At 58.4% G+C, this 25,303-nt stretch overlaps 3 protein-coding genes across 12 annotated transcripts; all 3 read right to left on the bottom strand.

The window, feature by feature from the left end:
- Positions 1–402: 402 nt before the first annotated feature.
- On the bottom strand, positions 403–6,395 carry SIRT7 (sirtuin 7). The gene is made up of 10 exons (XM_004432870.3): positions 6,274–6,395; positions 6,066–6,203; positions 5,874–5,978; positions 3,986–4,056; positions 3,816–3,888; positions 3,050–3,148; positions 2,739–2,975; positions 2,522–2,602; positions 2,233–2,339; positions 403–1,081 (listed from the first exon to the last, which is right to left on the bottom strand). The coding sequence occupies exons 1-10, from the start codon at positions 6,364–6,366 to the stop codon at positions 883–885; spliced, it is 1,203 nt and encodes a 400-aa protein (XP_004432927.1). The 5' UTR covers positions 6,367–6,395; the 3' UTR covers positions 403–882.
- A 93-nt stretch (positions 6,396–6,488) lies between these two features.
- On the bottom strand, positions 6,489–15,675 carry MAFG (MAF bZIP transcription factor G). Of its 6 annotated transcripts, none has more exons than XM_087441799.1 (3): positions 15,381–15,675; positions 11,375–11,437; positions 6,489–11,290 (listed from the first exon to the last, which is right to left on the bottom strand). In XM_087441799.1, exons 2-3 carry the CDS (start codon positions 11,408–11,410, stop codon positions 10,838–10,840), a joined length of 489 nt encoding a protein of 162 aa, XP_087297925.1. In that variant the 5' UTR covers positions 11,411–11,437; positions 15,381–15,675; the 3' UTR covers positions 6,489–10,837. The 6 variants fall into 6 exon arrangements, with proteins under 6 accessions (XP_087297925.1, XP_087297926.1, XP_087297928.1 ...); XM_087441800.1 differs by having other exon boundaries at positions 15,377–15,675; XM_087441802.1 differs by lacking the exon at positions 15,381–15,675 and adding an exon at positions 14,809–15,001.
- Positions 15,676–20,118: 4,443 nt separating this feature from the next.
- On the bottom strand, positions 20,119–25,303 carry PYCR1 (pyrroline-5-carboxylate reductase 1). 5 transcript variants are annotated; one of them, XM_014789364.2, is made up of 8 exons: positions 25,197–25,303; positions 24,674–24,821; positions 24,350–24,420; positions 23,649–23,828; positions 23,187–23,408; positions 22,918–23,010; positions 22,581–22,744; positions 20,119–21,671 (listed from the first exon to the last, which is right to left on the bottom strand). In XM_014789364.2, the coding sequence occupies exons 2-8, from the start codon at positions 24,738–24,740 to the stop codon at positions 21,515–21,517; spliced, it is 954 nt and encodes a 317-aa protein (XP_014644850.2). In that variant the 5' UTR covers positions 24,741–24,821; positions 25,197–25,303; the 3' UTR covers positions 20,119–21,514. The 5 variants fall into 5 exon arrangements, with proteins under 5 accessions (XP_014644850.2, XP_004432929.2, XP_087297931.1 ...); XM_004432872.3 differs by having other exon boundaries at positions 24,674–24,797; positions 25,197–25,215; XM_087441805.1 differs by lacking the exon at positions 25,197–25,303 and adding an exon at positions 25,158–25,176 and having other exon boundaries at positions 24,674–24,797.

Genomic DNA, 25,303 nt, shown 5'->3' on the forward strand with positions numbered 1-25,303 from the left:
GGAGCCCCGCCTCCTCATCCTGCCGCGCCTGGCCAATGGCGAACGCCACCCCAGCCGCACTCCACCAGAACTGAGCCCCGTCCCACCGCGCTCAGCCACCGGCGTGCGCCAAGAGGATCAGTCCCGCCTCTCCGCTCCCGACCAATGGCGTGCGCCATCAGTAGCCAGGCCCGCCCCTCCACCTCCCCTCTCGCGGCCAATGGCGTGCCCTTCTCAGCCCCCGGAGACACCGCCCCTCTGCGCGCGGCCAATGCGTGTGCGCACGGCCCTTCAGCGCTCACCTGGCGGAGGGGCGGGGCAGGACCACGACCACGTGGGGCACACCCCGCCGCCTCAACGAGCGTGGCTGGGTGATGCTGCCACGGACCTTGGGGAGGGCAGTGACTCACTGACAATGGGGAAGACAGTGCAGAGATGTTTAATAATAAAAAGGTGTAAGAGCCAAGGCTCAAAACCATCCCTTTGCTGCATACCCAGTACAGAAAAAGGTTTCTATAAAGTTAACATTTTTAGTAAGAAGTAGTAGAAAGAGGGTGGAAGCCCCTGAGACTAGCCCGGTGAGTGAGGTAAGGCAGCAGTGTGCTTCCTCCTGGCCGGCCAGTTCTGTTCTCACAGAAGTGTGTGGCTGCCACCTCCATGAAGAGGCTGAGGGGCCAGGCATCCTCCACGTCTGGCCCACACGGGGACAACCACAGCAGTGCAATGGGGCTCCCCACAAGGACAAATGGCTAATGTGTCAGGGGGAAAGTGTCACCCCAGAGAACTGTCCCCAGAACCTGTGGGGCGGTCCTGGCCGTCATGGTGCCACACGCCCTGAATAAGAGTTCCCACCATCTGCAAAGTGCCAATTGCTGTTCTCAGTCCCGCACCACGCTGACCACGTTATAGTACTTTCTTCCTTTTCGTGCGTTTGGTGCAGCCCCTGCCAAACCAGCCACCTAGGGCAGGGGCTGAGCTAAGCGGTGTGCCCCGGTCCCCAAGTGGAGGCTCTTCCTGGCTTCTGCACAGTGACTTCCGACTGTGGCTGCCTTCTTCGCCTGCACGCAAGGGAGTCGCCAGGGAGAAGATGGGGTCCTGCCACCTACCGGAAAGGGAAAGCTGAGTCAGGCATACCTGGGGGCCTCTCAGTCTCACCCGCCCCAGGACGGGAAAGCTGACTGAGGTCACCCTGCTTCCCTCCCCCACATCTGGGTTGGGCTTTGCTTAGAGGAAGCTCCACTGTTGTTCCCGAGCTTTAGAACAGCTTCCGGCGGAGATAGCTCCCTGAGTAACTCAAGGGTCAGCACCCAGACTAGCTCAGCCTCTGCAGAACTCAGTGTCCTCGTCGGCGACCAAGCGGCCATGTGCACACGGGGCGGGGCAGCAGTAGCCCCAGAAGGGATGAATCATTAGCAGCCCTGGGCCCCACCTTTCACTTGTTCGGCCAGGGGCAGGTGGACCAGACCCTCTCCCCCTTCCCAGACTGCAACACTCGACGGGAGGGAAGGCCAGCTGACTAGGGAGGCACCACCTACAAACTACATCGTGAAGAGATCATGTGTCTGACTGAGATGTAGAACCACTATAAACTTAAGATACAAATAAGCACTGATAAAGAAAATGAGCTAAGTTAATGTAAAAAAGAAAAAAAAAAAAGAAAAAGAAAGGTACAGTACACAATAGGCCCACATTTACAGAACACCACACACATAACATACAAGAATTGCCAGGCCCAGAAGGTGAAGGGATCCTTAATTCTTGAACCCTTTGATTAAAAGAAGTTATTGATTTCCCCTATAAGACCCTGAAAATTCACAGAGAAAGAAAGTGTAAACTTTTTACTCAATACATACACCATGTCTAAATTATCACAAATTCTGTATTAAGGCACAGTTTGTTTAAGCTTCCCCAAAGTATGCCAGCTCCCCAAACCAAGTGCCCCGAGATTCTGTTTGACTCGAGTTGCCAAGAGCATGTCCCTTTGAGGCACCTTCCCATCCAGGCTGTCTGAGGTAAAGGGGGAACGTCCAGGCACACTCTGGCAGGTTCCCTCTCCCCACAGGGAGTCACATCAGCCAGGGAGCCTCAGCCAATGCCTCGGGTGGTCCCTGCAGAGGCCACCATGCTGCAGTCACACCTCAGACACCGTTTACAACACCTCAGAGCTTTCTCTGTGCTCAGATCACAAGAGAAGACAGACGCAGCCCATCCACACAGGGGCAGGGAAGGGAGGATATGCCCATGCCCCCTCACCTGCTGTAGGGGGGGATCTCCAGGCCCAGCTCGTCCATGAGGAGCCGCATGACGTCATCACACTTCCCGTGGAGCTTCAGGGCAGCCCAGTCATCCTTTGGGGTCCACTGGAGACAGGGGAAGGCAAATGAGGACAGTACCTCACTCATTGCCAGTGGTCTGCTAGGCTTGGCCCCTGCTCACAGATCTCTGTGGGGCGTGACGGTGGGATGTGAACATCCCAGGGACTCTCTGGCTCTCCTGTTCCAAGGCCCAGGTCTAAGGAAGGGGCTCTGGGAGCCCTAGTTACCTGCAAGTTCACAATGTAGAGCTTGGGCCGCCGGCTGGGGGGCTTGGTCATGCACCAGAGGCATGGATACTTTTTTAGAACCTGTGGCAATGGATGGACAGACAGACAGACCACACACACACCAGGGAACGAGGCTATAGGAAGCTGGGTTCTAATGCTGAGCTGGCCAGCTGCCGGCAGGCTCACTCCCGTCCCATCCTCAGTGCTGTTCACGTACCTTTAAGCTGGAGCCTAAACACAGGATTGTGTCTGCTTTGCTAGCAGCCTGGGTGGCTGCCTCCCAGTTCAGAGGCTGCCCCAGCGTCCCCCTCTCCCCAAAGTGCACAATGGTGTCCCGGAGCTGGGCCCCGCACTTGTGGCAGGCCCGGCCTGTTTGGTGTCGGTGCAGGGCGGTGCGCTCCGTCACATCAAACACCCGCACGTACTCCCTATTAGGAGTGCAGGCCGTGCAGACCTGAAGAGGAGAGGGCATTGTGAGCAGGGGCCGCCAGCCTGTCCAGGCCCCCGAGTCCCAGAAGGACCGCTCACTTCAATGTACATGTTCCCGTGGAGCTCTGAGATGGCCGTGCGAGGCAGCCCGCTCCGCAGGTGGAGCCCGTCGCAGTTCTGAGACACCACATGCTGCACCTGGAGGGAAACAAGGGCACAGTCAGTCAGCAGGATGGCTGCTGGGGAGCAGTGCTCAGCAGTGAAACCATCCTGAGCCCGGCCTGGCCCCGAGTCCCAAAAACCAGGGGCAATTCTGACCCTGCATGAAGCCTTGAAGGCAAAACCAGAGCAACAGGCTGGTCCCAGCAGGACTCAGGAGGACCCCAGGTAGGGAGAGCGCCCCAGCAACTCTGACGCTCTTGGAGCAGCCAGGAGGGCAAGCGTTGGCATCATCCCCTCTCAGCTGGGAAGGGGCTCGGGGCCAGACTGATGCTCTCCGACCCCTTTCCCACTCAGTTGAAGGTGCTCACAAGCCTCCCCTGTACCTCGGTGACTTCTGAGGTCTGTGGGGATAATATGAGAGAAGCATGAGGGGAAGGGGCTACCAGCAGCTCTGGGCCTGAGGCTGGCCCTCTATGTGATGATTTGGAGAGGCTGCCCTCCACTCTCGGAGAGGAAGCACGGGAGGATCGGAGGGAGGCCCAAACCAGGAGTCTACACCACTGGGTGGGCACTCATCATGGGGGAGGGAAGGTGGCAGTGGCTGATAGGTAGGATATAGTTGCCACTTGGGCACCACGGTGGTGCTCTGGGTCCCACGCCGTGGACCCAGTGTGTACACTAGCTAGCCACACCAGGTTCTTACCAGCTTCTGCTCGTATAATCGGGTGATGCTCATGTGGGTGAGCGTCGGCTCGGCCTCACTCAGGTCGGCAGCACTGCCAGGTGGAAGGGAAGTGAAGGTGAGGGAGCTGCAAGGTCAGGCCCATGCTGCCGCTGCTCAATTAGGTGGGAAGGCTGCACTAGGCTGCTTACCGAATGCTTCTCCCTTTCTGAAGCAGCGTCCACACTCCATTAGGGCCCCGGTAATCTGGAATAGAGGCTGCCTGCAGGTTGAGAAAGAAGACAAACCCACTGAAAAGGCATCACTCTACGGACTGGCAGAATTCCCAAGCATGGGAAGCAAATGTTTCTCCCAACATGTTCCAGGCTGGCCCACGGACTAGCTTCTATTCATTCCACAGGCTCAGCATCTCCTAGTCTAACCTGTCTGAACCCAGAAGGAGTGCACCCCATGTGGCTCCATCTCTCTACCTGGATCCCCACTCCCACCTAGTCCAGCTCATCCACGCAGGCTCCAAGGAGCTCTAACTCCTCCAGGAGCCTCTCTAGCACTGAGTACAACCTGGGATCTGTGGCCATGCCTGTCCTCCACATTGAGGGGGAAAACTGGTCAGGCTCATCTGTGTGTTCCCTGGGCCTAGCCAGTGCTCAAGAACGGTTTAGCAAATGGTGAACCCCTAGGGGAGAGCACTTCTCTGTCCAAATTCTTACATGCTGATGCCATAAGTAGTTCCTGCCCTACCTCACAAAGATAGGCCAACCTCTCCAGATGAGATAAACACTACTGAATTTCTGAAGTTTCCAATCCAGTGAAACAAAGCCACACCAAGAAAAGATGACAGAAAGCACCCTAGGATCAAGGTGTCTCGTGCTCCTGGGCTGTGAGTGACCTTCCTTCTGGGGAGCCATCTCCTCCCTGCTGCTTAAGCTCAGAAAAATGCTCAGTCCGATTAGTGGTTCTGACTCACACTGATAAGGGAACCTCAAACAGTAACGCTCAGGGCAAATTAAAGAGCAGCACATGGCTTTTAGTAGCCACTTACAGCTCTTTAAGAGTTGCTATTACTGCTTTTGAATAATCGCATGACAGGAGTTCACATGTGACTGTTGAGGGAGGAGACTCCATTGCCAGGGCTTCTAGGTGTTTATAAATTAGAGCAGTCGACGCATCTTACACACACTTGCTACTGGGCCTCTGCGCTCATCCCCGTGTGGAGGGTCTTACTCTCACCTTCGCCTGTAAAATCTCACCCTCCCTTCAAGGCCTGGACTCAACGCCACCTCCCACAAAAAAACAACAGGATGGGTCTCTCTCCCAGCTCTCTAAGACCAGAGGGTGTGTCTAGATTTCTAGTCTATCAACCTAGCACAGCCAGCTTCAGGTTACAGTTATTTGCTTATATGCCTTACTATTGTCATCTACGGGCTTCTCAAGGAAAGAACACAAAGGAAATCCTTGGTGTTCACGTCTACTGGGCCTACTCATGGGTGACACTCAGCACGCACCCATCAATTAGACAAACAACGTGCCATCCACACTTTCAAAGCCAGTCACATTCCACCGCCCATGACAGCTTCTCAATGAAACTTCTCAAAACTCAATGCATTTCTCCTCTTCACTGGTGTACTCTAATTCTAACTGCCTTACTTTCTACTCACTTTCCTTCAACATTCAGAAAACACAACGTTTTCTGGGGAATCAGGAGACAGCTTTGGGCTTAGCTCTGCTCACATCACCTCGGGACAATGAATCAACCTCCTTCCCTTTAAAAGAGGAGGTGTGCCAGCACTGACCTGTCACGTCCCGTCTTCATCCCTCTTCCTAGCTTGTCTCTAACAGAATTCAAGAATTTAAAAATGTTTATCTACTTAGTGAGGTTTCTCACTGAGTCATTTCAAGTTTCTCTAAGAAAGGAAAGAACCTCAGAGCTACTTTTAAGCTGAGCTCTTCGCGAATCAGTGCTTTTCCTCCGCTTACACTACTGTGCTCGGTCCTGGAGTCAGTTACCCAGAAGGGGGCGCCCCACGCCCGACCCCCGTCCCGGCGGTGGGTTCAGGTTTCCACGCCTCGCCTGCCTACCGTGCTGATCCCTGCGCCCGTGTAGACGACCAAGTACTTGGCGTTGCGGACGGCGCCGGCCAGCTCCCGGACCTTCCTCTGCAGCAACTCCGGGTCGTCGCACACCTGCCGAGACGCTGCGGTCGTAAGCCCGCCCCGCCCGCCCCACCAGGCGAGGGGCCCGGGGCGGAGGGGGCGCGCCGCGGAACTCGCCTCCTCCTGCCGCCGCTTCAGGCCCTCGCGCCGCCTGCTCCGGCCCTGCAGCTCGGTCACCAAGTCTTCGCTCTCAGCCAGGAGCCGACCCTCCTCGGCGCTGCGCTCGGCCGCCGCCTTCCTCAGGATACGCGACACCTGCGGGCGCGGGGCAGGCGGTGAGGGCGGCGCGGGCCGGGGCGAGGGCGCCGGGCGGGCGGCGGCCTACCTGGCGGAGGCGCTCCCGCTGCTGCTCCTCTCGCAGCCTCCGGACCCGCTCCGCCGCCTTGCGCTCCGAGCGGCTCAGACCCCCAGCTGCCATCGCTCTAGGGAGACCCGCACTTCCGCTTCCGCCTCCCGGCAGGCCACGCGCCAGCGCATGCGCATGCGCGCGAGGCCCCGCCTACCCCCGCCCGCGCGTCGCGTCAAGGAAGCACCTGCCAGTCTCTTTAAAAGGTGTTTATTAATCATATACAAAATAAAGAAAACCTTATATATCACAAACATACACTATGTACAGCAATAAATACCCGGGGCCCGGCCCAGTGCCGCCCCTCCTGGACAATAATTTAGCAATAAATACTGCACAGGGCAGGGTGGACGCGGGCGGCCCAGCGAGGCCCCTCCCCACCCGGATCCTCAACAACCCCGCCCCAGCAGATCCCAGCGTACCCCCACCTCCCCTGGCTTCAGCCCTAGGCAGGGCAGGCAGGATCTGATCAACTCGGCTCGGCTCAGCCCCACCCTCTCTGCGCCAGGAGAGCAGCAGAGCTGGACACACTGGGCAGCCCTTGTCCTGTTGCCCTAAGATACCTGGAGAAGGTTTTCTGTACCCACTCCCGTTTGGTTAAAGGCTTCAAGGACTAGCAGATTGAGTGGATGGGGAGAAGGGCACAGCTGGGAAACGAGGTTGCTGGAGGGGTCACCCTTCACAGCTCATCAGGGATGCACTCTCCTACGCTCCAGCTCAAACTGGCAGGACAGCCACGAACCAAGGCTGCTGCTCCAGGGTGGGGGGGGGAATGTGTGCGACTGGCCTAAGAAGTACAGCACACGCCCAGGACACATAGGCCAGAAGGAGGACAGGCCACTGGTCTCGAGGGCACCCTTGCCTCTGTGCGTCCTCTGCTCTTCCCACCTGCTCCAAAACCAGACAGCCAAGTGGAAGGTGAAAAAACACCCATAAGAATTATTTAGTGGCTTCTGGGGAAAAAAATCGTTAATGTGTTGGTTCCTTTCACCAAACCACAGCCTAAAATAGTAACTTACAAGATCCCAGAGCGGAAACAGTGCTTCAGGCTGTGGCTTGGGCTTCCCAGCTATGGGATGGGAGCTTTGGCCAATAAGCCACCCCAGAGAGTGGGACGCAGCAGGTAGAGGATAGGCCTTGACCACCTGTCCCAAAGCAGGCTGTGGCCGATCAGTCCTGTGGGCTGGGGCACCGACCACTGAGGCTGCTGCTGACGGTCAGGGTTGTGCACACAGACCACAAGTGTGGACCAAGAGCAGAAAAGCCTCCAGGGGAGACCTGGCACCCACCAGAAACCAGGACACCACACAGCTGCCACGGAGCAGCCGTGTTTTCTCACCTGCACAACAGCAGTGCCACCCAGAGCAGCAGTCAGGGGCCGTGGGGAGGTCTCCCTGGGGCCAACACTGGGCAGGAGCTGACCTGTTATCACTGGGTTCTCCTCTGAAATCTGAGTGTCCAGGTCGGGAAAGGAAGGAGTTGGGCAAGGGCAAGGTGGGAAGGAAGGTGCACATTATGGTTTACTTAGCGGACAAGTTTGGGAGACCTGGCCTCAGCCAAAGTCCTCAATTCGCTGTGTCAGAAAAGTTGAAGAAAGAGCGAACACAACACTCTCACAGTAGGAAAACAGAATTAACAAGAATCAGAAAGACACCAACCAGTCACATGTGGACATAGGATCTACTGTCAAGAAACCAAGGTGAAGCAGAAAAGGGGCAGAGCGGCCCCACAGGGCTGGCTTGACTGGAACATGATGCTCCCCCAGAACCAAGGAACACTTGCTCGAAATCCAAAAATCTTGAAAGAAAGCAAGGCTTCACTAACTCCAGAAGCTTTTTCTGTAAACCAAAGCCTTTTCTGCAATTTCTGTTCGGCATATGCCTACCCTCAAACCCTCCTCCCACCTTCCTCGCCCACCTCCTCCCTCCGCTCTCCAAGTCTACAGTATGGCATGGATTCAGAGACAGACAACCACCTCCCAGCCAGGACAAAAGTGGGAACCGTAAATGGACATGTTAGGCAGGGCAGGACCTCTCTTTAGGGATTCTTGTGACGCGATTTCAATTTGTCGCTGCTACAACCAACATCAACGACTCTCGTCTGGACCCTAGGTAAACAAAAGCCAGACTGCAGGGAGGGGGAAGAAGCCACCAAGCGGTTCAGAGTCAACGGTCAAATTTCCATTGCAGGCTGACCCAGGTACAACGGGGAATGCCTCTGAGCATCTAGGGGCGATGACAGAAGTTGACAGCACGTACCTACTCCTATCCCACAGGCACACTAGGTTAAATCATGCCAGGCCACACTGTTTTTCTTTTCACCAGCCCACACTTCTGTGCTTTTCAGGGGTTCAGGGCCCCCAGAGAAGCCAACGAGAGACCCCAAGGAGAGGCTGAGGCCCACGTGGCCAGAGACAGGGTAGTAGTCTCTTGGGGGCGGGCATTGCAGGCAGCCCTTGTCACGAGCCTACAAGGACCTTCCAAGCCAAATCTGGAAGACCGGCTGCCTCCACTGAGAGGCTGGGATGGGAAGGCGGGCTCAGCCCCACAGAAAAGCACCTCCACAGCCGAGCAGTGGATCCCTGGAAGACACAGACCCCAAAGGGAGGCAGAAGAGGGTCCAAAGCTGCAAGCTGCTACCATGTTCAGCAGATGAGGAACAGGACCTGGCCCTGGAGACTGCAGCCTTGTCTGGCACTAGTGGAGATCCCCCCAAGCCCTCAGGCAGGGAGAAAGGGCTGCCCCAGGTGGACTCCGAAACTACCTGGTTCTGCCTGCGAAGCACTGCCCCGCGGCACGGAAACAGTTCTGGGATAAGTGGGCCCCTGGGGTCCGCCTGCTGAGGCCCACGTGAAGCATCCAGGAACAAAGCCCGGTCTGCAGCCAGAGCCCAAGCATGTTGATTGGAGGACAGAAGGAAAACGGCCAGGAACAGCTTGGCTGTGGCCCTGTGGGCACCCACAGTGACTCCTTGGTCCCTGCAAAGCCCCCATCCAGGGTCAGAGGCAGTTGGTATGGAAGCAGCATGGCGGGGCTGCAGCATGGCCCACAGTTTCACCTACCCTGCCACTGGATCAGCCCAAGCCCTAGAAACACGTGCAAAGCCAAGGGTTAGCAGGGGTGGGAGCAGCAGAGCCCCACATCTGACCCCCTGGGGGCCCAGGCGGAAGGGGCCAGGCTGGCGGGCACAGACCCTCAAGCTGCACTGGAGCAGGCACCGCCTGACACTCTGGCCCAGGCCCAGCAAGCCAGAAGAAGCAAAAACACAACCAAATCCAAAAAACAAACATGGGAAAGCAGACACAAGAAGTGACACCCACAGGTCAAAGGTCACCAGGAGCACCAGCACGTGACGCTGCACAAGACCTCACCAGGCACGGACCACACCACGGCAGAGACACCAGCGGCAAGAGACAACGGAAGCAGGAAGGGCAAAGGAGTAAGTCACTTTCGGTACAGTTGCAAAAGAGATAGCAAAGAGGACGTCAGGTCGTGCCTTCTGGTCGCTTGCGGCTTGGCTGTTTTTTTGTCTTTTTTCAAACTAAGTTTTATAAATAACATCTGATAACTCTGTGTATATAAAAACTAAATTCCAACAGCCACAAAGACTTGTTCGTAAGTTTACAACAAAGGGATTTTTTTTCTTTTTTTCTCTTTTTTTAAACTAGCAAAGTTTCTATTATACTTTCTTCCATTTCCCATTTATATGGTCAAATGTTCTTATTTGTTTTTTTTAAAAAGACAGTTTTATAAATACTCTGCAGCTCTTTTTTTTTCTTTAGCTTTTAAACATATAATTTAATAACTTTGTAAAAGGAACTTCTCTCTTTTAAATAAAAGGCTATGTAACCACACAAATAGGTCATGTAAACAGTGACACGGGACCCACTGCAGGACACTGGACACACCCTCACGCACGCTCACAACCAGTGATTTGGTCTTGTTCAGTGCAATGCATCAGGCACAAGCGCCACGGCCCCTGGCCTACAGGCATACATTACCCCACTTCCCAGCACCCAGGCTGGTGGCCCGCCCATCCAGGGCCCTCAAGGACACCTACTCTCCAGAGCAGCGCCCGTCTATGTCTGCTGGCTGAGCTGAGAGTGAACGACACAGCCCCCAGCCAGCCGGGCAGCCATCAGGGTCTGTGGGCCACTCGGGAGTGGAGAGCGGCCCCTCCGGCCGTGGAGCCCTCCCTGCTCAGGGACACACAAGCCCCAGAGCGCTCACTCTGTCCATTCCTACAGGACCAGCTCTGGACTCCAAGCCTGCATGGCCTTGGTACAAAGGGGGCTGGGGCGACCCCACATCACCGCCGAACTGACCAATCCCAATGTACAAAACACACGATGACAACGACGAGATCAAAGGGGCTCAGCCCGGCGCCCCTGGGGTGCGGGTTGTGCTTTGCAGGGAAGGGAGGAGGTAGGAGAGGAAGACGAAAGGAAAGGAGGAAGAAGGGAGGAGGAAGGAGGGGATAGGGCTGCCAAATTCGCCATGTGCCTAATGGCCCCCCACAGACCCGCCTAGGCAAGTGCGCGTCCCTACGACCGGGCGTCCGTCTTGGACTTTACTATTGTGATGACGCTGGTGGCGGCCACCTTGCCAGGGACGAGGGGCCCCAAGCCGGCAGCAAGGGGGCCCCGAGCCGGTGCCACGGGGCTGCGGGCCACGGTCCTGGCGAAGTTCTGCAGGGCCTCATACTTGGAGCGCAGGGCGTCAAGCTCCAGCTTCATGCTGGCGTTCTCTGAGGCCAGCTTCTCCACCTCCTGCTGCAGCTCCGCCTTCTGCTTCTCCAGCTCCTCCTTCTGGGTCACCCGCTTCACGCGGCAGCTGGCGGCATAGCCACGGTTCTTGAGTGTGCGTCGGCGCTGCTTCAGCTGGATTATCTCTTCCTTAGACAGGCCCCGCAGGTGCTGATTTAGCTCCCGCACCGACATGGTCACCAGCTCCTCATCAGTCAGGCTGGTGCCATTCTCACCTGGCTCCCGCTTCACCTGAGGACAGCACAGCGCACGAAGTCATGGGCTGAGCAGGGCTGCCACGCCAGCCCCAAGACACCACCCACCCTGTCTGCTCACCTTCAAGGCCTTGTTTCCTTTACTGGGGGTCGTCATAACCTGGGGGCACAGCAAGCAGGCACTCTGCAAGATAGAGAGCAAAGGTCAGAATCCTGGAGACCATCCCCTTTCCCTCCTGTCCACACAGAGCCCGTGAGCTCCCTCACACCCTCCACTGGCCTGCCTGGGTAGGTGCCCATTCCCCTGATACCTGGTCCCCCAGGACCAGTCTTTGGCCTTGCCTCTCCCAAGCTGGCCTGCTCCCTGTCCACTCTGCTTCTAGACAACCAGGTGGGAGGCCAGTAGGGTTTGATGGGGAAGGGGAACTGAAGTGCTGTTAGGTAGGCAGAGACAAGAGGGGCCACGGAGAGATCAGAGGATGCGGGAGGGGCCCGCCTGGAAGGAAGCTGGGAGCTTTAAAAATAACCCCAGTGCACGCCCCAAAGTGCGGCTGTTCCTGGCGAGTCACGCTGACTCAGCAGATTGCTCTGCTCCCTCACCGGCCTGGCACTCTCCAAGGCTGCCAGCCAACACAGCCCCAGGGGACCAGCAGCCCAGGCAGGGAACTGCTGGGGCCAGAAAAGCCAGCCTGGCCAACAGCAGGTGAGGGCCAGGCCAGCGACCCTGCGCGTGTGCACTCCAGGGTCCTACCTCCTACAGCCACCTCCCCTAAGCCGGCCTGGCCCGGGACAAAGGGGGCCGTCTCCACTGGGGACTCAGGCATAGGAGAGGACGTGGGAGAATCCTGACTCTCCCAGAGACTTCTCACTTTGAAGAGTGGCAAGTGGGTTATCCAGCTAGCTCAGACTCTGTTTTCAGCACAGGCGGGAGTTCCCCCACCTTCCAAGTGGCAGGCACTCCAGCCAGGAGGAGCCTGGCCCAAGGCCCCTCTGGCCCTCTCTGTCTACCTCTGCTGCTGATGGAGGAACCATCCTGTGGCTTTGGGTTGCAGTGCCTCTGCCCCACCCCATGCAGGGCATTTCACAAGAGAGCCCACAATTAGCCATCTGGGGACCAAGTAGGCCCCTTGCCCAGGGTCAGTGCCCACAGAGGAGGGAACAAAAACAAAAGGGCTAGGGGCTAGACCAAAGACCTGCCCCGAGCCCCGCTTCCCGCACCTGCCCTCACAGTCTGCTTCCTGAAGCCCTGCCAAGGACATTTTTGCACACCTAGTCCTGGCATACCTGGCTCAGTCAACCTCCACCAGAACCTTAGGCAAAGACAGCCTCCCCATACCCCGCCCCCTACCTTCCACGTTAGAGGCAGGGAGGTAAATGGCTAGAGGGCTAAGAGACTGCAGTCCCGTTTGCTCCAGGGTAGAGAGCCCACCTCACCCAGCCTTGCACCAGGAGGCGAGGCTGCAGGCAAGAAGGAGGCCAGAGGCACCTCCCCACAGACAGGCCACCCGGGGCTCTCAGGCAGGCCCTGAGGCTCCAGCTGCATGGTTCTTCCAGAGCAGATGATGGGGCAGACCAGAGCTGGAGATCAGAAGGTCCTCACGGACCCACACCCACCCTGGGAGTCAGGCCCTCGCAGCGGAGCTGCAGGGGCTCCCCCAGCCTTGACCCCAAGTCGGGGTGCAGGGACACTGCCCTGTGTCCTACCACTGTAAGCCCAAAGGAAAAGCCCTGACACCAGCTTTTCCCACCTGCCATCCTTCTTCCACCCCTGAATGCTGAGCACAACGGTGACTTCCTGAAGAGATCACAAGAAAAGTGCCAAGTGTGGCGGCTGGGAGCGGAAAAGTGCCTCCTCGACAGATTTCACCCTCCATAGAAGGCCTGAACTCAGCACAAGCACAGCCAATCGCCTCCTAATCAAAGGTGGGTGGTGGGGGAGGGGCAGGTCTCAGCAAAGCCAGCTTCCTGGCCTGGCCTCTGCTGCCCACCTGGGGACACACACTGATGGGACAGAGATAGCCTCTGGGGATGGGCTGGGAGTGATGGCTCAGGGCATCTTTAGAAGCCAGATGGAGGGGATCCGAGGCAGGATCAAGGAGAAACTGCCCCCACACCCACCAGCCCTCCTCCCTGCTCTGCTCCCCCAGAGGCTGAGCCCACCTCATGGAGAAGGAACGGAGGGTCCCAAGGGCCCCAATCCACCAAGGTACCCTGGGCCTCCCACTCAGGCTCAGAGCCAGCCAGGAAGGGGAAAGAGGTTTGGGCAGCTCCATCCCCTTCCCCTGGACCCAACTCCAGGGCATGGGCACTAGGCAGGAGGCAAGCCAGCCACCCCTGCTCCTTCTCCTGGCCTGCAAACCCCGTGGCCAAACCTCCTAGGCAGGTGTGGCCTTGGGCACTCTGGTACTCAACCTAACCCGGCCTCACTCCCACCTCCTCCAGAAGCCCTCAGCCACTGAAAGCCACTCTGAAAAAGTCTACAACTTCATTTCCACTAAAGCATAAGTAAATAAGAAGATTTAGGGCTAAATGTGAATGTGTATGGGGGGGCATCCCTGGGGACACACCCCAAGGCCAACCTAAGCTAACCATGACCCCTGGGCAAGACAGGTCAGTTCTGGTCTAGACAAAACACTCTCATCCCTGGAGGCCAGGAACCACCCATACACCCAGGAAAGGTGGCTCTGGCCACATTACCCTTGGGTTGTCACTCCCCAAGAGTCCTCAACAACCATCAGGGCCATGTTTTTCACTAACCTCCTCAACGCTGAGCCCCAACTTCAGGTGGGACAACTTTGGGGTGACTGAGAACTGCATTCTTCCACTCTATGCCATCCACACCAGCCCACCTACCGTGCTCTGAAGGCTAGGCACCCTTGAAGCTACCACTGCCTGCAGCCCCAACCCAGAGCCTAAGGCCTGGCTGCGAAGGAAGGCCGGGACTGCTCACCACTTTGCTCCCCAGGCGTCTAAGTCCTGCTGCTTCCTCTCATTTGCAATTTCCTGGTGGAGCTGCGCCTGCTTGCCCCCTGCCCTGTCCACCGTCACTCAGGGCTCAAGTACAGGCACTTCTCTTTCTCCCACTGCCTCTCTCTCTGGCCAGGGTGTATCCCTATTCTCCCTGCCCAAGGGCTGCCCAGCTTGGCCAACCAGACTCGTCACAGGGAAAGCCTGCTTCCCAGCCCAGCAAGCACGGCCCCCCTAAGCTCCTCCCCTCCTGTAACTCAGAGAACTATTTCCCAGTTTGGAGAACTGTCCCAGATGCGGGTGCAGGACCAGCTGCCAGAGAGTGGCATGCCTGGGAGAGGCCAGACAGGCCAGACACTTCACCTTCCAGACCAGGAGATAAGCTGCAAGGTGGCCCCTCCACTTCCTCCTCACGGCCCTACCCTCAACTCGCTCATCAGCCCAAACTTAAACAGGCGCCCCAGCCCCTGGGCCGGGCTTATTCCCCACGTCCCCACGGTTTCCCTCCCACCCCTCGTTTCCCGACCTTTCAGGCCCTGAAGCCCCTAGCTCAAATTCCCCCAGACATCAACATGAGAATCGAGTGACCTCATGCTGATGACTCAGCAAGTCTCCCTCTGGGTTCTGGCACGCGGGTGAGGGGGCGAAGCCTACGGAGCAGGGTCTTCTCAGCCCTGCCACGTGCCACCTCTCTCCCCCGGCCCGCCAAGGACCCCTCGCCCTGGAGGCGATGACACGGACACCTGATGAATCAGCAGCTCCAGCCGGGGCCGCCGTGCTCTTCCGCGGAGCCCCGGGCGTCCCGCTCGACCCCACCCTTTCCTCCTGCCACCCCGGCCGCCCCTCCCTCCAGGGCGCGGTAGGTTCTACCGAGCCAGCCCCGCACACGCCCCGCCCCGAGCTCCGCCGGCTCCTGCGGCCCACCCCCAGCACCCCAGGAGCAGGAGCCAAGAGCTGCTTCCCCGGTGGGGAAGTCGAGGCACGGGCCGCCAGCAAGGTGCGGGCAGACCCGAAGCCAGGAGCGCCCGGCCCGCGCCGCCCCGGTCCACCAGGAGGATCCGCGGCCCCGCCGTGCCCCCGGGCCCGGAGCCCCCGCCCGCCCCGCACGCCCCCCGCCCGACCCCGCCGGCCCGGCCTGGGCCCGCCGCCGTCTCACCCACCACACTGCAGGCCCGGGCGGGCCGAGGCCGGGGCGGGGCGCGGGGCTCTCCGAGGCCGCGCAGGGGCTCCGGGCCCAGGGGGCGGGGGGGGGGCGTGCTCGCCGCCTGCGTGGGCCGGGCCGAGCGCGCTGGGAAGGCCGGGCCGGACCAGGCTTGGGATCCGCCACCGCCGCCGCCGCCACCGCCGCTCCACAGACGTCACATGATGTTTGGTCACGTGGGCTCCATTCATGAAGCGGCGACGCGACCGTCCGGGGCTTAAAGGGGAAGGCGCGGCGGCAGCGGCGGCAGCCGCGGCTGAAGCGGCCGCAGCGGCGGCGGCGGAGCGCTCCTGTACTGCGCCTGCGCGCCCAGCGCCGTCGCCCCGGCAACGCGCGCGCCCCGCCCTGCCCGAGCGGGGTCTCGCGGGACTGGCGCGGACGCGCGCTCCCCCGCCGGCCACGCCCACCCTTAACCTGCTACCCCCCGCTTCCAAAGCGGGAGCCGCGGGTCCTGCCCAGGCGCCTTCCTTACCCTGGTGTGCACACACTTTCACTGGCCACGTCCAGGGGGCAGGTGCGGACCCGCGGTCCCCGGGCACTACCTGGTGTTGCTGATGCCGCACGGCAGGCTCTACATGTATTATTACCTCGCGTAATTGGAGAGCTCTCCTCAGCCCTGCCAGGAACAGTGGCCTGGTTCACAGACAAGCAACAGGCGCGGAGAGGTGACAGGCTTGTCCAAGATTCAAACTTAGGTCCGTTCAGGCCACCTCCAGGATCCTCCCAGTAGTGTGATTAGTGTGGTCCGTTTTCACCCGACACCCGGAGAACTCACGTAAGTGAGAAGGACCGTGTCTGGACCGTGTCTGGCTCAGAGCAGGTGCGCCTGTAAACATCTGTTAAATTAATAGTTGATGTAGGAACTGTACCTTGCCTTTCCTTTTTCATCAACATCTGTCTGGAACTCAGTTCACGTGTCCATGTCTGCTCCTGCCCTTTCTGTAAGGAGTTCTCACTGCTGTTCAAAATTCCCGGAGAAAGACCATGAAGGGGTAGAAGGGAAATCGGAGGGCTCCAACTTCCACTTCCAATTCTGGACTGCTGCTCAGGTGTAAAGCCAGGAAGGGTGACCCACCCTACCAGGCAGATCAATGGAACCCAGGTGAGCTGACAGAGGAGGCACCCGCTGTGGGTTCCTTGTGAGAATGCAGTGCCACTGAATGAATGAGGAAGGCCAACCAAGGAAGCCTCTGAAGCCAGGGAGCATAAAGCCATCACAAGCATCACCTGCCAGACTCCAGGAACTTCTCTGAACACACAGCTCCTTGTCACTTTCTACTTTGTAGGGTTGCTTGTGGTTCTCGTATCATCCCATGCTCTTTAGGGCAGGGCACATCCCCCTACACTGGGTATAGCCCGAGTGTCACATACTTAGGGCCTTCATGTACCTGTGACATGACTTCTAAAGCCCTCAACTCTTTTTTTTTTTTTTTTTTGTGAGGAAGATCAGCCCTGAGCTAACATCCATGCCAATCCTCCTCTTTTTGCTGAGGAAGACCGGCCCTGAGCTAACATCTATTGCCAATCCTCCTCCTTTTTTTTTTTTCCCTTTTTCTCCCCAAAGCCCCAGTAGGTAGTTGTATGTCATAGGTGCACATCCTTCTAGTTGCTGTATGTGGGACGCAGCCTCAGCACGGCCAGACAAGTGGTGCATTGGTGCACGCCCAGGATCTGAACCCGGGCCGCCAGTAGCAGAGCATGCGCACTTAACCGCTAAGCCACTGGGCCGGCCCCTCAATTCTTTTTTTTTGGGTGAGGAAGATTGGCCCTGAGCTAACATCTGTTGCCAATATTCCTTTTTTTTTTTTGCTTGAGGAAGATTATCCCTGAGCTGATATCTGTGCCCATCTTCCTCTATTTTGTATGTGGGTCACCGCCTCAGCATGGCTGACAAGCCCGCCCGGGTCCACAGCTGGGATCTGAACCTGTGAACCTGGGCCACCAAAGTAGAGTGCACCGAACTTAACCATTACACCACGGGCTGGCCCAGCCCTCAACTCGTAATGTACACAAGAGCAAAGATTTGCCACTGAGGCCAAGGATGCAGTCCTATTGGCTCTGTCTCCTCTAGCTTCTTCACCACCAGGTGCCGGCTCCGTTCTCCTGGTCTTGCTCAGTAGCTGTGTGGACTTCGAGCTATCGCTGGGCTGCGGGAGTACGGCAGGCCCCATCTGTTGACATGGGGCCACCTAGGTCAAGCTGGAACCATGGTGCCATCAGGAAACACTGATACCCAAGTGATTTGGCCCTGGGGCTGGGGGCTACCACAGGTGGACACTCACTGGCTAATCCTCACTCACTTTCCTGTACCCCTGACTCCTCAGTCCTCACAGGATGGAGTCTGGCTGCCATTTACACATGAGAGGTAACTGAGAGGCCAATTTATGAATCATCTGCTGCTCTGCTCCTTCTCCCTGAGGGGCCTCCTACTCTCGGGAGCAAGGAATTTCCCTCCCCCCTCCTTCTCTCTCCTGGGAACACACACAGCCAGGAGCTGCTGACCCATTTGTTCTGGAGCTTGAGCTCAGCTTGCACAGGGGCCATGGGATAGGTGTCAGCCTGGCACAGGAAAGGACTGGCAGAGGTGGGCAGGGCAAGAGCCTCAGCCAGGCAGGCAAGAGCCTAGGGCAAGTTTCCAATTAGGAAACTGAGGCAGGAGCTGGATCAAGCAGAGGGAGCTGGCTCTTCCACCAGGTTTACCCAGCCCATTGGGCCAAGCACAGTAAGATTCACTCCAGCCTCTACCCCACTTAGGGGGTCCAGGCCATGGTAGGTGTCAGAGCTGGTAGTGATGGGCCAGGAAGGCACTGCCAAGCTGACCCTAGCCCAGTGAGGCTCCTGCAGTGGCTTTTCTGGAGCCACATTTTTCTGCGGCTTTCTGAGAAGGCACATTGTAATGCTTCTCAGCTGGCATTGGGGGGCCCCGGCCCCCAGAGCCCATCTCCCTCTTGGCCTGCTCTGGATCCATGTAAAACACCTTCCTGCTCTGCTCAGGTCTGTGCTCACACTTTCAGTGGCTTCTGTGGTGTCTCTCCCTGCAGAACGCTCTGGGCCTCGTAGCCCGCCTCACCCCTTTCGGCAGCCTTTTGGCCTGCCTGAGTCACAGCCCTCCCTCAGGCCCCATCTGACTCTGTTGCTGCCCCAGCTCTGGCCTGTGGCTTAATCGGAACCACAGCGAGAATGCTCATGGGTCCTGCCTGCTGAAATCCGGCGTCTTCATGGGCCGGCACCAAGCCCCACTGCAAAGCCTGTCTGGACTCCTGTTCTTCTTCCAAGGCTGTGACATGCCTCTCCCCCACTTTAGAGTCACCTGGTCGCCTCTCTCTGACCCTCAGACCTGGTGCGTGTGGCAGGAGCAGTACACCCCCCCATCTTCTTTTTTTTGGGGGGAGTGACCAGGACTCTCCAGGCTACCCTGACAGGGACGAGGAACGCAGTCTTGCCCTTCATTTATCTCTTGTGCATTTTCTTCCGTTTTTCCTGTCTCCTTTTTCCCCTTAGATTTGGAGGCTGTACCTTTGTCCCCAAAGTGCCCCTTCCACCCACCCTACGTGCCCCAGGCCTTGGTTCTAAGTGGGCCCAGAGGAAGGAGAACTGGAGATGAGACCCTGCAATGTGGTTCCTCGAAAACCTCTGCCCAGCTCTCCTGATCCCCTCCTCTGCTCCTTGAGGGGAACCACTGCTTCGCCTGGGGCTCCCCCCACACAGCCCACAGACACCCAGCCCAGCTCCCCTAACATACTTGAGCGTGTGTGTGTGTGTGTTTGTGTGTCCCAACCTCTGGAAACAAGGAGCCTCATCTTACTGTCTGCATGCTTGGTAACTGTTTGTTGATTGAACCAATGTGAGCACTCCTGGCCCCAGAAAGGGTTCTGACCCTCAGTAGCTCCTCTGATCTTATGGGCCTCCAGTGATGGTTAATTCTATATGTCAACTTGACTGGGCCATAGGGTGCCCAGATGTTTGGTCAAATATTCTGGCTACTTCTGTGAGAGTGTTTTTGCACAAGATTATTTTAATCAATAAAGCAGACTGCTCCCCATAATGTGGGTGGGCCTCATCCAGTCAGTTGAAGGCCCCAATAGAACAAAGACAGCCCCTCTCAAAGTAAGAGAGAATTGTCTAGCAGACTGCCTTCAGGCATCACCTACAACTGCCTCTCCCTGCCTGATGGCCTCTGAACTGGAACATTAGCTCTCTGTAGGTCCAGCCTGTACATGGACTTGCTAACCTCAACTGCATGAGCCAATTCTTTATTCTTTATAATAAATCTCTTTTTCCTCTATATTTATCTTATTTTATATATATAAGCCATTTCTTATTGGCTCTGTTTCTCTGGAGAACTCTAATACACCCCCAAGGGGGCTCCTTCCTCATGTGACCCTGGCCCCGCCTGGGTGAGATGAGGAGACATTTCCCCCACCAAGCCAGGAGGCGTGGAGGATGCAGAGGCTGGTGCCCCTCCCACAGCAGGGCACGCCAAGCCCAGCTTATGGTACCAGCTTCCATCCTGCCTCTAGTGACTGAGGCCAAAGGGCTGCACCCTTCCCCGGAAGCTCCTTCCCCCTCTGCTCACTGGGAGGCTCAGCGCCCCCCCCACCACCACCACCGGGCAGCCTGGCTGTTACACTGGACAACAGTTCTCTGGCCGGGGGAGGGCCTCCCTCCACATGTGGTGACATTAGAAGTCAGGGCACTGGGGCTGGAAACCAGTTTATTTAACGTAAAAGGTCAGGGAGAAAAGTGACAGCATCTGTGGGTTGGGTTAGGAATGGGAGACAGTGGACCGAGTGTGCCAGTCACCTCAGAAGTTCAACCATCTGAGGAGCCCTTGTCTTGAATGTCAAATGGTGGCGGGGAGGGGCTGGCCCCGTGGCCAAGTGTTGTTACAGTTCCATGCTCTCTACTTTGGTGGCCTGAGTTCACGGGTTCAGATCCCAGGTGCAGACCTACTCCATTCATCAGCCATGCTGTGGAGGCATCCCACATGCAAAATAGAGGAAGACTGGCACAGGTGTTGGCTCAGGGCCAATCTTCCTCACCCCCCCCCCCCCCAAAAAATGTCAAATGGGGACAAGGCCTGGTTGGCAGCTAGCCCAGAAGAACCGTGTTCCCTCCCGCTGGACACTAGGGACCTTCTGGTCCTTCCCACACTGAGGAAGGAGGTGTCTCCCATGAGTGGGTTGGGCTCCCTCCTTGGCTGGGCCTTCACGGAGGGAACCTTGACCTTTGTAGTATCGAAGGGGCCAAGCCCCGAGTGAAGACCCCCAGGTCTTCTGAGCTCTGGAGGAAGGCGGCCCTGACTTGGTTTGGGGTCAGAGAATCCATCCCTCTCCTGGGCCAGGAAGCACTTGAGGACCATGGAGATTCCCACTGGGAAGTGATGTGGCCCCCTCTGACCCCAGCTGACCTGAGTTGACGAGAGCCGTGGGCGGTGGGCCACTGTGGGACACCCTGTGTGGTCTGGGGCTAGAGATGCCCAGTGTAGGAGCTCTGAGCCCAGGAGAGAAGAGAAGGTGGAGAGCAGCCTGGTGGGAGGGCCCCTGTGTGGAGAAGCAGGAGCTGGTGTACCAAACTAATGTGCAGATATAACCTGCTGAACGTGGAGGCACATGCCACCCACGTGGGATAGGCATGTAGCTCCTTTGGCATCTGAGCTCCCACTTTGGGGAAGTGAAAATTGAGGCTGTTTTGATTGAAGGTGCAGTTTCAGTACGCTCACACAAAGGAAAGAAAGTCACAAGATTTGTTCCTTATAGATCCCAGAAACAGAGCGTTGCGGGGGTGCCCAATGAGCCAGGGGAAGGGCAGTCTTCAGTCCCAGATCACAAGCGAGCAGGAGAGAGAGGAGGATAGGAAGCATCTGTTACTTACAAGGTGGTTGGGGTGGAAATCATTAACTTATCGTGGGCTCAGGTCTAAGTGGTCATTTTAAAGGGTGCCCCAGGAAAAGCAAAGAGGGCACTTGTGGCGGGCATCCTAAGCTCGGGGCCTTCTCTAAATGTCCAGACTCTAGGTGAGCAAGGTTGTCACACTGTCAAATGCCTTGGCAGCAACTCAGAATGGCTGTTTTTCTCATCACAGTCGGATACTTCAGTCCTTCTTGCCCGCCGGGGCCAGGCTTCGGGGGAGCAGCTTGGAGTGGCCAGAAGGGACCTCCGGTGGGGAGTCTAGCTTCACCTTGTCCAGGACAGTCTTCTTGATGGCAGCTGGTGAGACCTTCTCCTGGTCAGCCATGGACTGCAGCTCCCTGGGGAGGCAGTGAGGAGAGTTGGGTCCAGGGCTCTGCCTCATTCCGGAGCCCAAGTGTCCACAAGGGAAGAGGGAGTCAGGCCCACAGCTTCCAGCGCCTGCCAGCCCCCAGCGCTGCTGTGCTGTCACTCCCACCTCAGGGCCTTTGCACCTGCAATTCCCTCTGCCAGCTACCCCTCCTCTAGACTGCTGTCCAGCTCCCTCTCACTTCATTCAAATCAGTTCAGGGGTCACCAAATCTACTAGCAGCCCCCCAGACCCTGAGTCCTCATTGCCCTAAGCACAGGCCATGTCCCTCGTCTGTCTCCCCTGCAGGCTGTTGCCGGGAGGGCAGCACTGTGTCCTAGCCTCGCTGTCATGGAGTGGCACTTGGGGAAGGCTGTGGCTTTGTACTAGAGAGCAGGGTGGTGAGAAAGACGCCTGTCCATCCTGCACACTGGAACTTGGGACAGTGACTCCAAGCCAAGACACCAAACGGCGTGTCTGTCCCTGCTCTTTGGTTTTCTCTCAGCTCTCATGGAGCTTTCCTCACGCAGTGCGCTGCGACACATCTTATTTGTCTCACTTGCTTAACAGGAGGAAGGTGTTATCATCAGGCCCACAGGTTCCCAGGGGCCTGCCTCCTTGGCTTGGAAGAGCACTCGGCTCTGGGCCACAGGTGATGAAACGAGCTGGGGAGCACTGAGCAGGCCCACCGCGCAGCCCCTCCTCACAGCATGATGGAGGATGGTGAGGGGTGCTGCCAATGGGAACCCCAGGGAACCGCGGGTCTCCTGTGCCCTGCCCACTGCCAGGCCAGAGCTCGATAAACATCTGCTGAGTAAATGACTGAGCAGACATGTATGAGGCCGAGGGCTCTGGTGTGCTGGGGCAGGCAGCCAGGGAGAGGGCAGCAGCGGGGGCCCACCGAGTGCGGATGCAGGAGGCCTCCACGGCCTTGATGAGCAGCGAGCGGAAGCCCCCACTCTCCAGCACATGCAAGGCATGGATGGTGGCCCCCCCAGGAGAGCAGACGTTGTCCTTAAGCTGGCCCGGGTGCTGTTCTGAGTCCAGTAGCATCTTGGCAGCCCCCTGCAGCCAGAGAGAGGGCTTGATGGCTGTGGGGGCACCCACCTGCCTCCACAGGGCACTGCTCCCAGCCCCAGCCACCATGGCACCCACCGACTCTCTGCCCATCCACCCCTGTGCACCAGCCTTGGACCTGACAAGGAGTGCCCCACCAGAGGGTAAAGAAAAACACTGACCAGCAGAGCCTGGGCGCCAAGGTGGACTGCTAGGCGCCTTGGAAGCCCCATCTTCACGCCCCCATCAGCCAGGGCATCCAGGGCTGTGAATGCCTGTAGAGAAAAGGCACCTAAGCCACCGTCTCAGGCATTTTCTCCTTCTTATCTGGGCAACAGTTGATCCAGCACTTCTACCTGCAGCAATCCAAGGCAGAGAGGAGGGTGGAGGACAGGCAGATGTGCCCTGAGGTCCTCAGAACTGCTGCCACCCACCCACCCCCAGTACTCACATAGGCTGGGCCGCTGCCGCTGAGCCCAGTGACGGCATCAATCAGGTCCTCCTCCACCTCTGTGCAGAAGCCCACGCTGCCCATGAGCTGCTCCAGAAGCCTGCCGTCCTCTACCTGGGCATGGGTGCCTGTGGCATATACAGTGGCCCCCTCCCGAACCACGACCGGCGTGTTGGTCATGCAGCGGATGACTTTGGGGGCCGGCTGGAATGCCATCAGCTTCTAGAGGAGAAACCAGCTGTGTACCCATCCCAGCCCCTTGCCCAGCAGGGTGTGCTGGGTGTGGGTATGAATGTGCTCATCCAACTGAGCATTTCCTGAGTTCTCACTGTGGGCTTGGCCAACACACTCATTTCACAGATGGAGAAGTGAGGTGCCAAGAAGCCCAGAGCTCCTGACCACTTGGCAGTGCACATTTCCACCTCTTCTCCAAACCCCCTGGGCCCGGCCCCACGTGCCTACCTTCTCGATGGAGCTGATGGTGACGCCAGCTGCACAGGACACCACGATGTGCCGGTCCTCGATGTCGGCACCAATCTCATCCAGGATGAAGGGGATGATGTGCGGCTTCACGGCCAGGAAGAGCACGTCACTGTGCTGCACCGTCTCCTTGTTGTGGGGTGTCAGGTTCACCCCCATCTTCTGTGGGGAGCACAGAGGCAGGCTCAGCCTGCCCCCAGGGTTCCCCCGACCCCCACAAACTGAGACCTCCACACGTAGAATAGCACAGAAGCCGCTGGGATTTGGGTGTGAGTGGTCTTGTGGGTAGTGGTCTCAAGCTGGGAGCCTGCCCCCACCCTTGGGTCTGGAGCCCTAACTGCTGTGGCCAAGTGAAGCTGTATTCAGCCTCTGAGTGTGTCTTGCCTGGCCCCCACACTGTGGGCCCATCTGCCTGGCCCTCACAGCTCCCTATGGTGGCTCCACTTGGGCAACCCCATTCCAGCCCAGGACCCCCTCCCCACCATCAGCAGGGTCTTCAAGATACTCCAACCCAGGGCCCCTCCTCTCACTGAGGTGGGGGACTGTGACACAGGGCCTGCCTCTGGGACCTCTACTCCTGGTCCTCCAGGGTCAAGGCTGTCACACACTCACCCCCAGACACACTGACCCACCCCTGCAAGGACAGCCATCCCATCACCCTTCACCCTCGACCCTGCACCTACCCTGAGGGCAGAAACCGTGGCCAAGTCCATGTCTGGGGAGCTGGCCATTATCTTGTGAGCGGCCAGGATGCCTGTGGGGAACAGAGTTCTTCCCTCAAGGCCAGTCTTGGTCTCCTTCTCCCACACTCCCAGGAAGGAGAGCAGAAATCCCACTCTCCAGGGTAAGACTTCAACCTCTGCAGACCCCAAATATCCCAAGGCTCCCATTTCCCACAGGACTCAAACAAGGCATGTTATCCAGACCCCCACCTTGACCCCCCAGCCTGTGGAAGGGTAAGGGGCCCACCCTCTCCCACTCGGCTCTCTTCTGGCTGCAGGGCCTACCTGCTGCTGTGAAGCCCTTGGCCAGGGCAAAGGCCAGCTGGCCAGCCCCGATGAAGCCGACGCTCATGGTGTCCAGAGGCCCGCGCCCACAGCCCTCACAGCTGGCACCGGCTCTGCAGGGCAGCTGCAGGACGAGATGGGCCAGGATCTAGCGCAAGAAGTTAGGAGGGCAGTGCAAGGCCTGACCACTCCGCCGCTGGCGGGCGGACCTCCATCCCAGCCGGTCTCATTTTCCCCTTGGCTGCTCGACGGCCGGGCCCGGTAACTGCTCCAGTCTCCCTGCCCAGAGCGGCGTCCCGACCTGCTTCCGAGGGTCCCGGACAGACGGGGCAGGGAGCTGCGCGCCGGCCTCCAGAAGGGGTCGAGGAGCTTCCGGGGGACGACCAACCACCGCCCAGAGACCCCCCCAGGCCCGAGCCTCCCCCACGCCCGGAGCCCAGTGGGTGTGGACGCGCATCTCCCCCTGCCCGGCGGCACCACCCACCTGCCCGAGCCCTGCCCCGGCGCCCCATCGCCCAGTTACCCCGCGCAGGTCGCGCTCGATCCGCAGCTCCGCGCCCGCCACGCGGCACCCGCGCCCCGCCGGCCCCGCCCTCGCCGCCCCAGCCAATTCGCGGCGCCGCCGCCCGG

This window comes from Ceratotherium simum, chromosome 16, assembly GCF_057802395.1.
Source record: "Ceratotherium simum simum isolate JZ-2026a chromosome 16, ASM5780239v1, whole genome shotgun sequence".
NCBI lineage: Eukaryota > Metazoa > Chordata > Mammalia > Perissodactyla > Rhinocerotidae > Ceratotherium > Ceratotherium simum.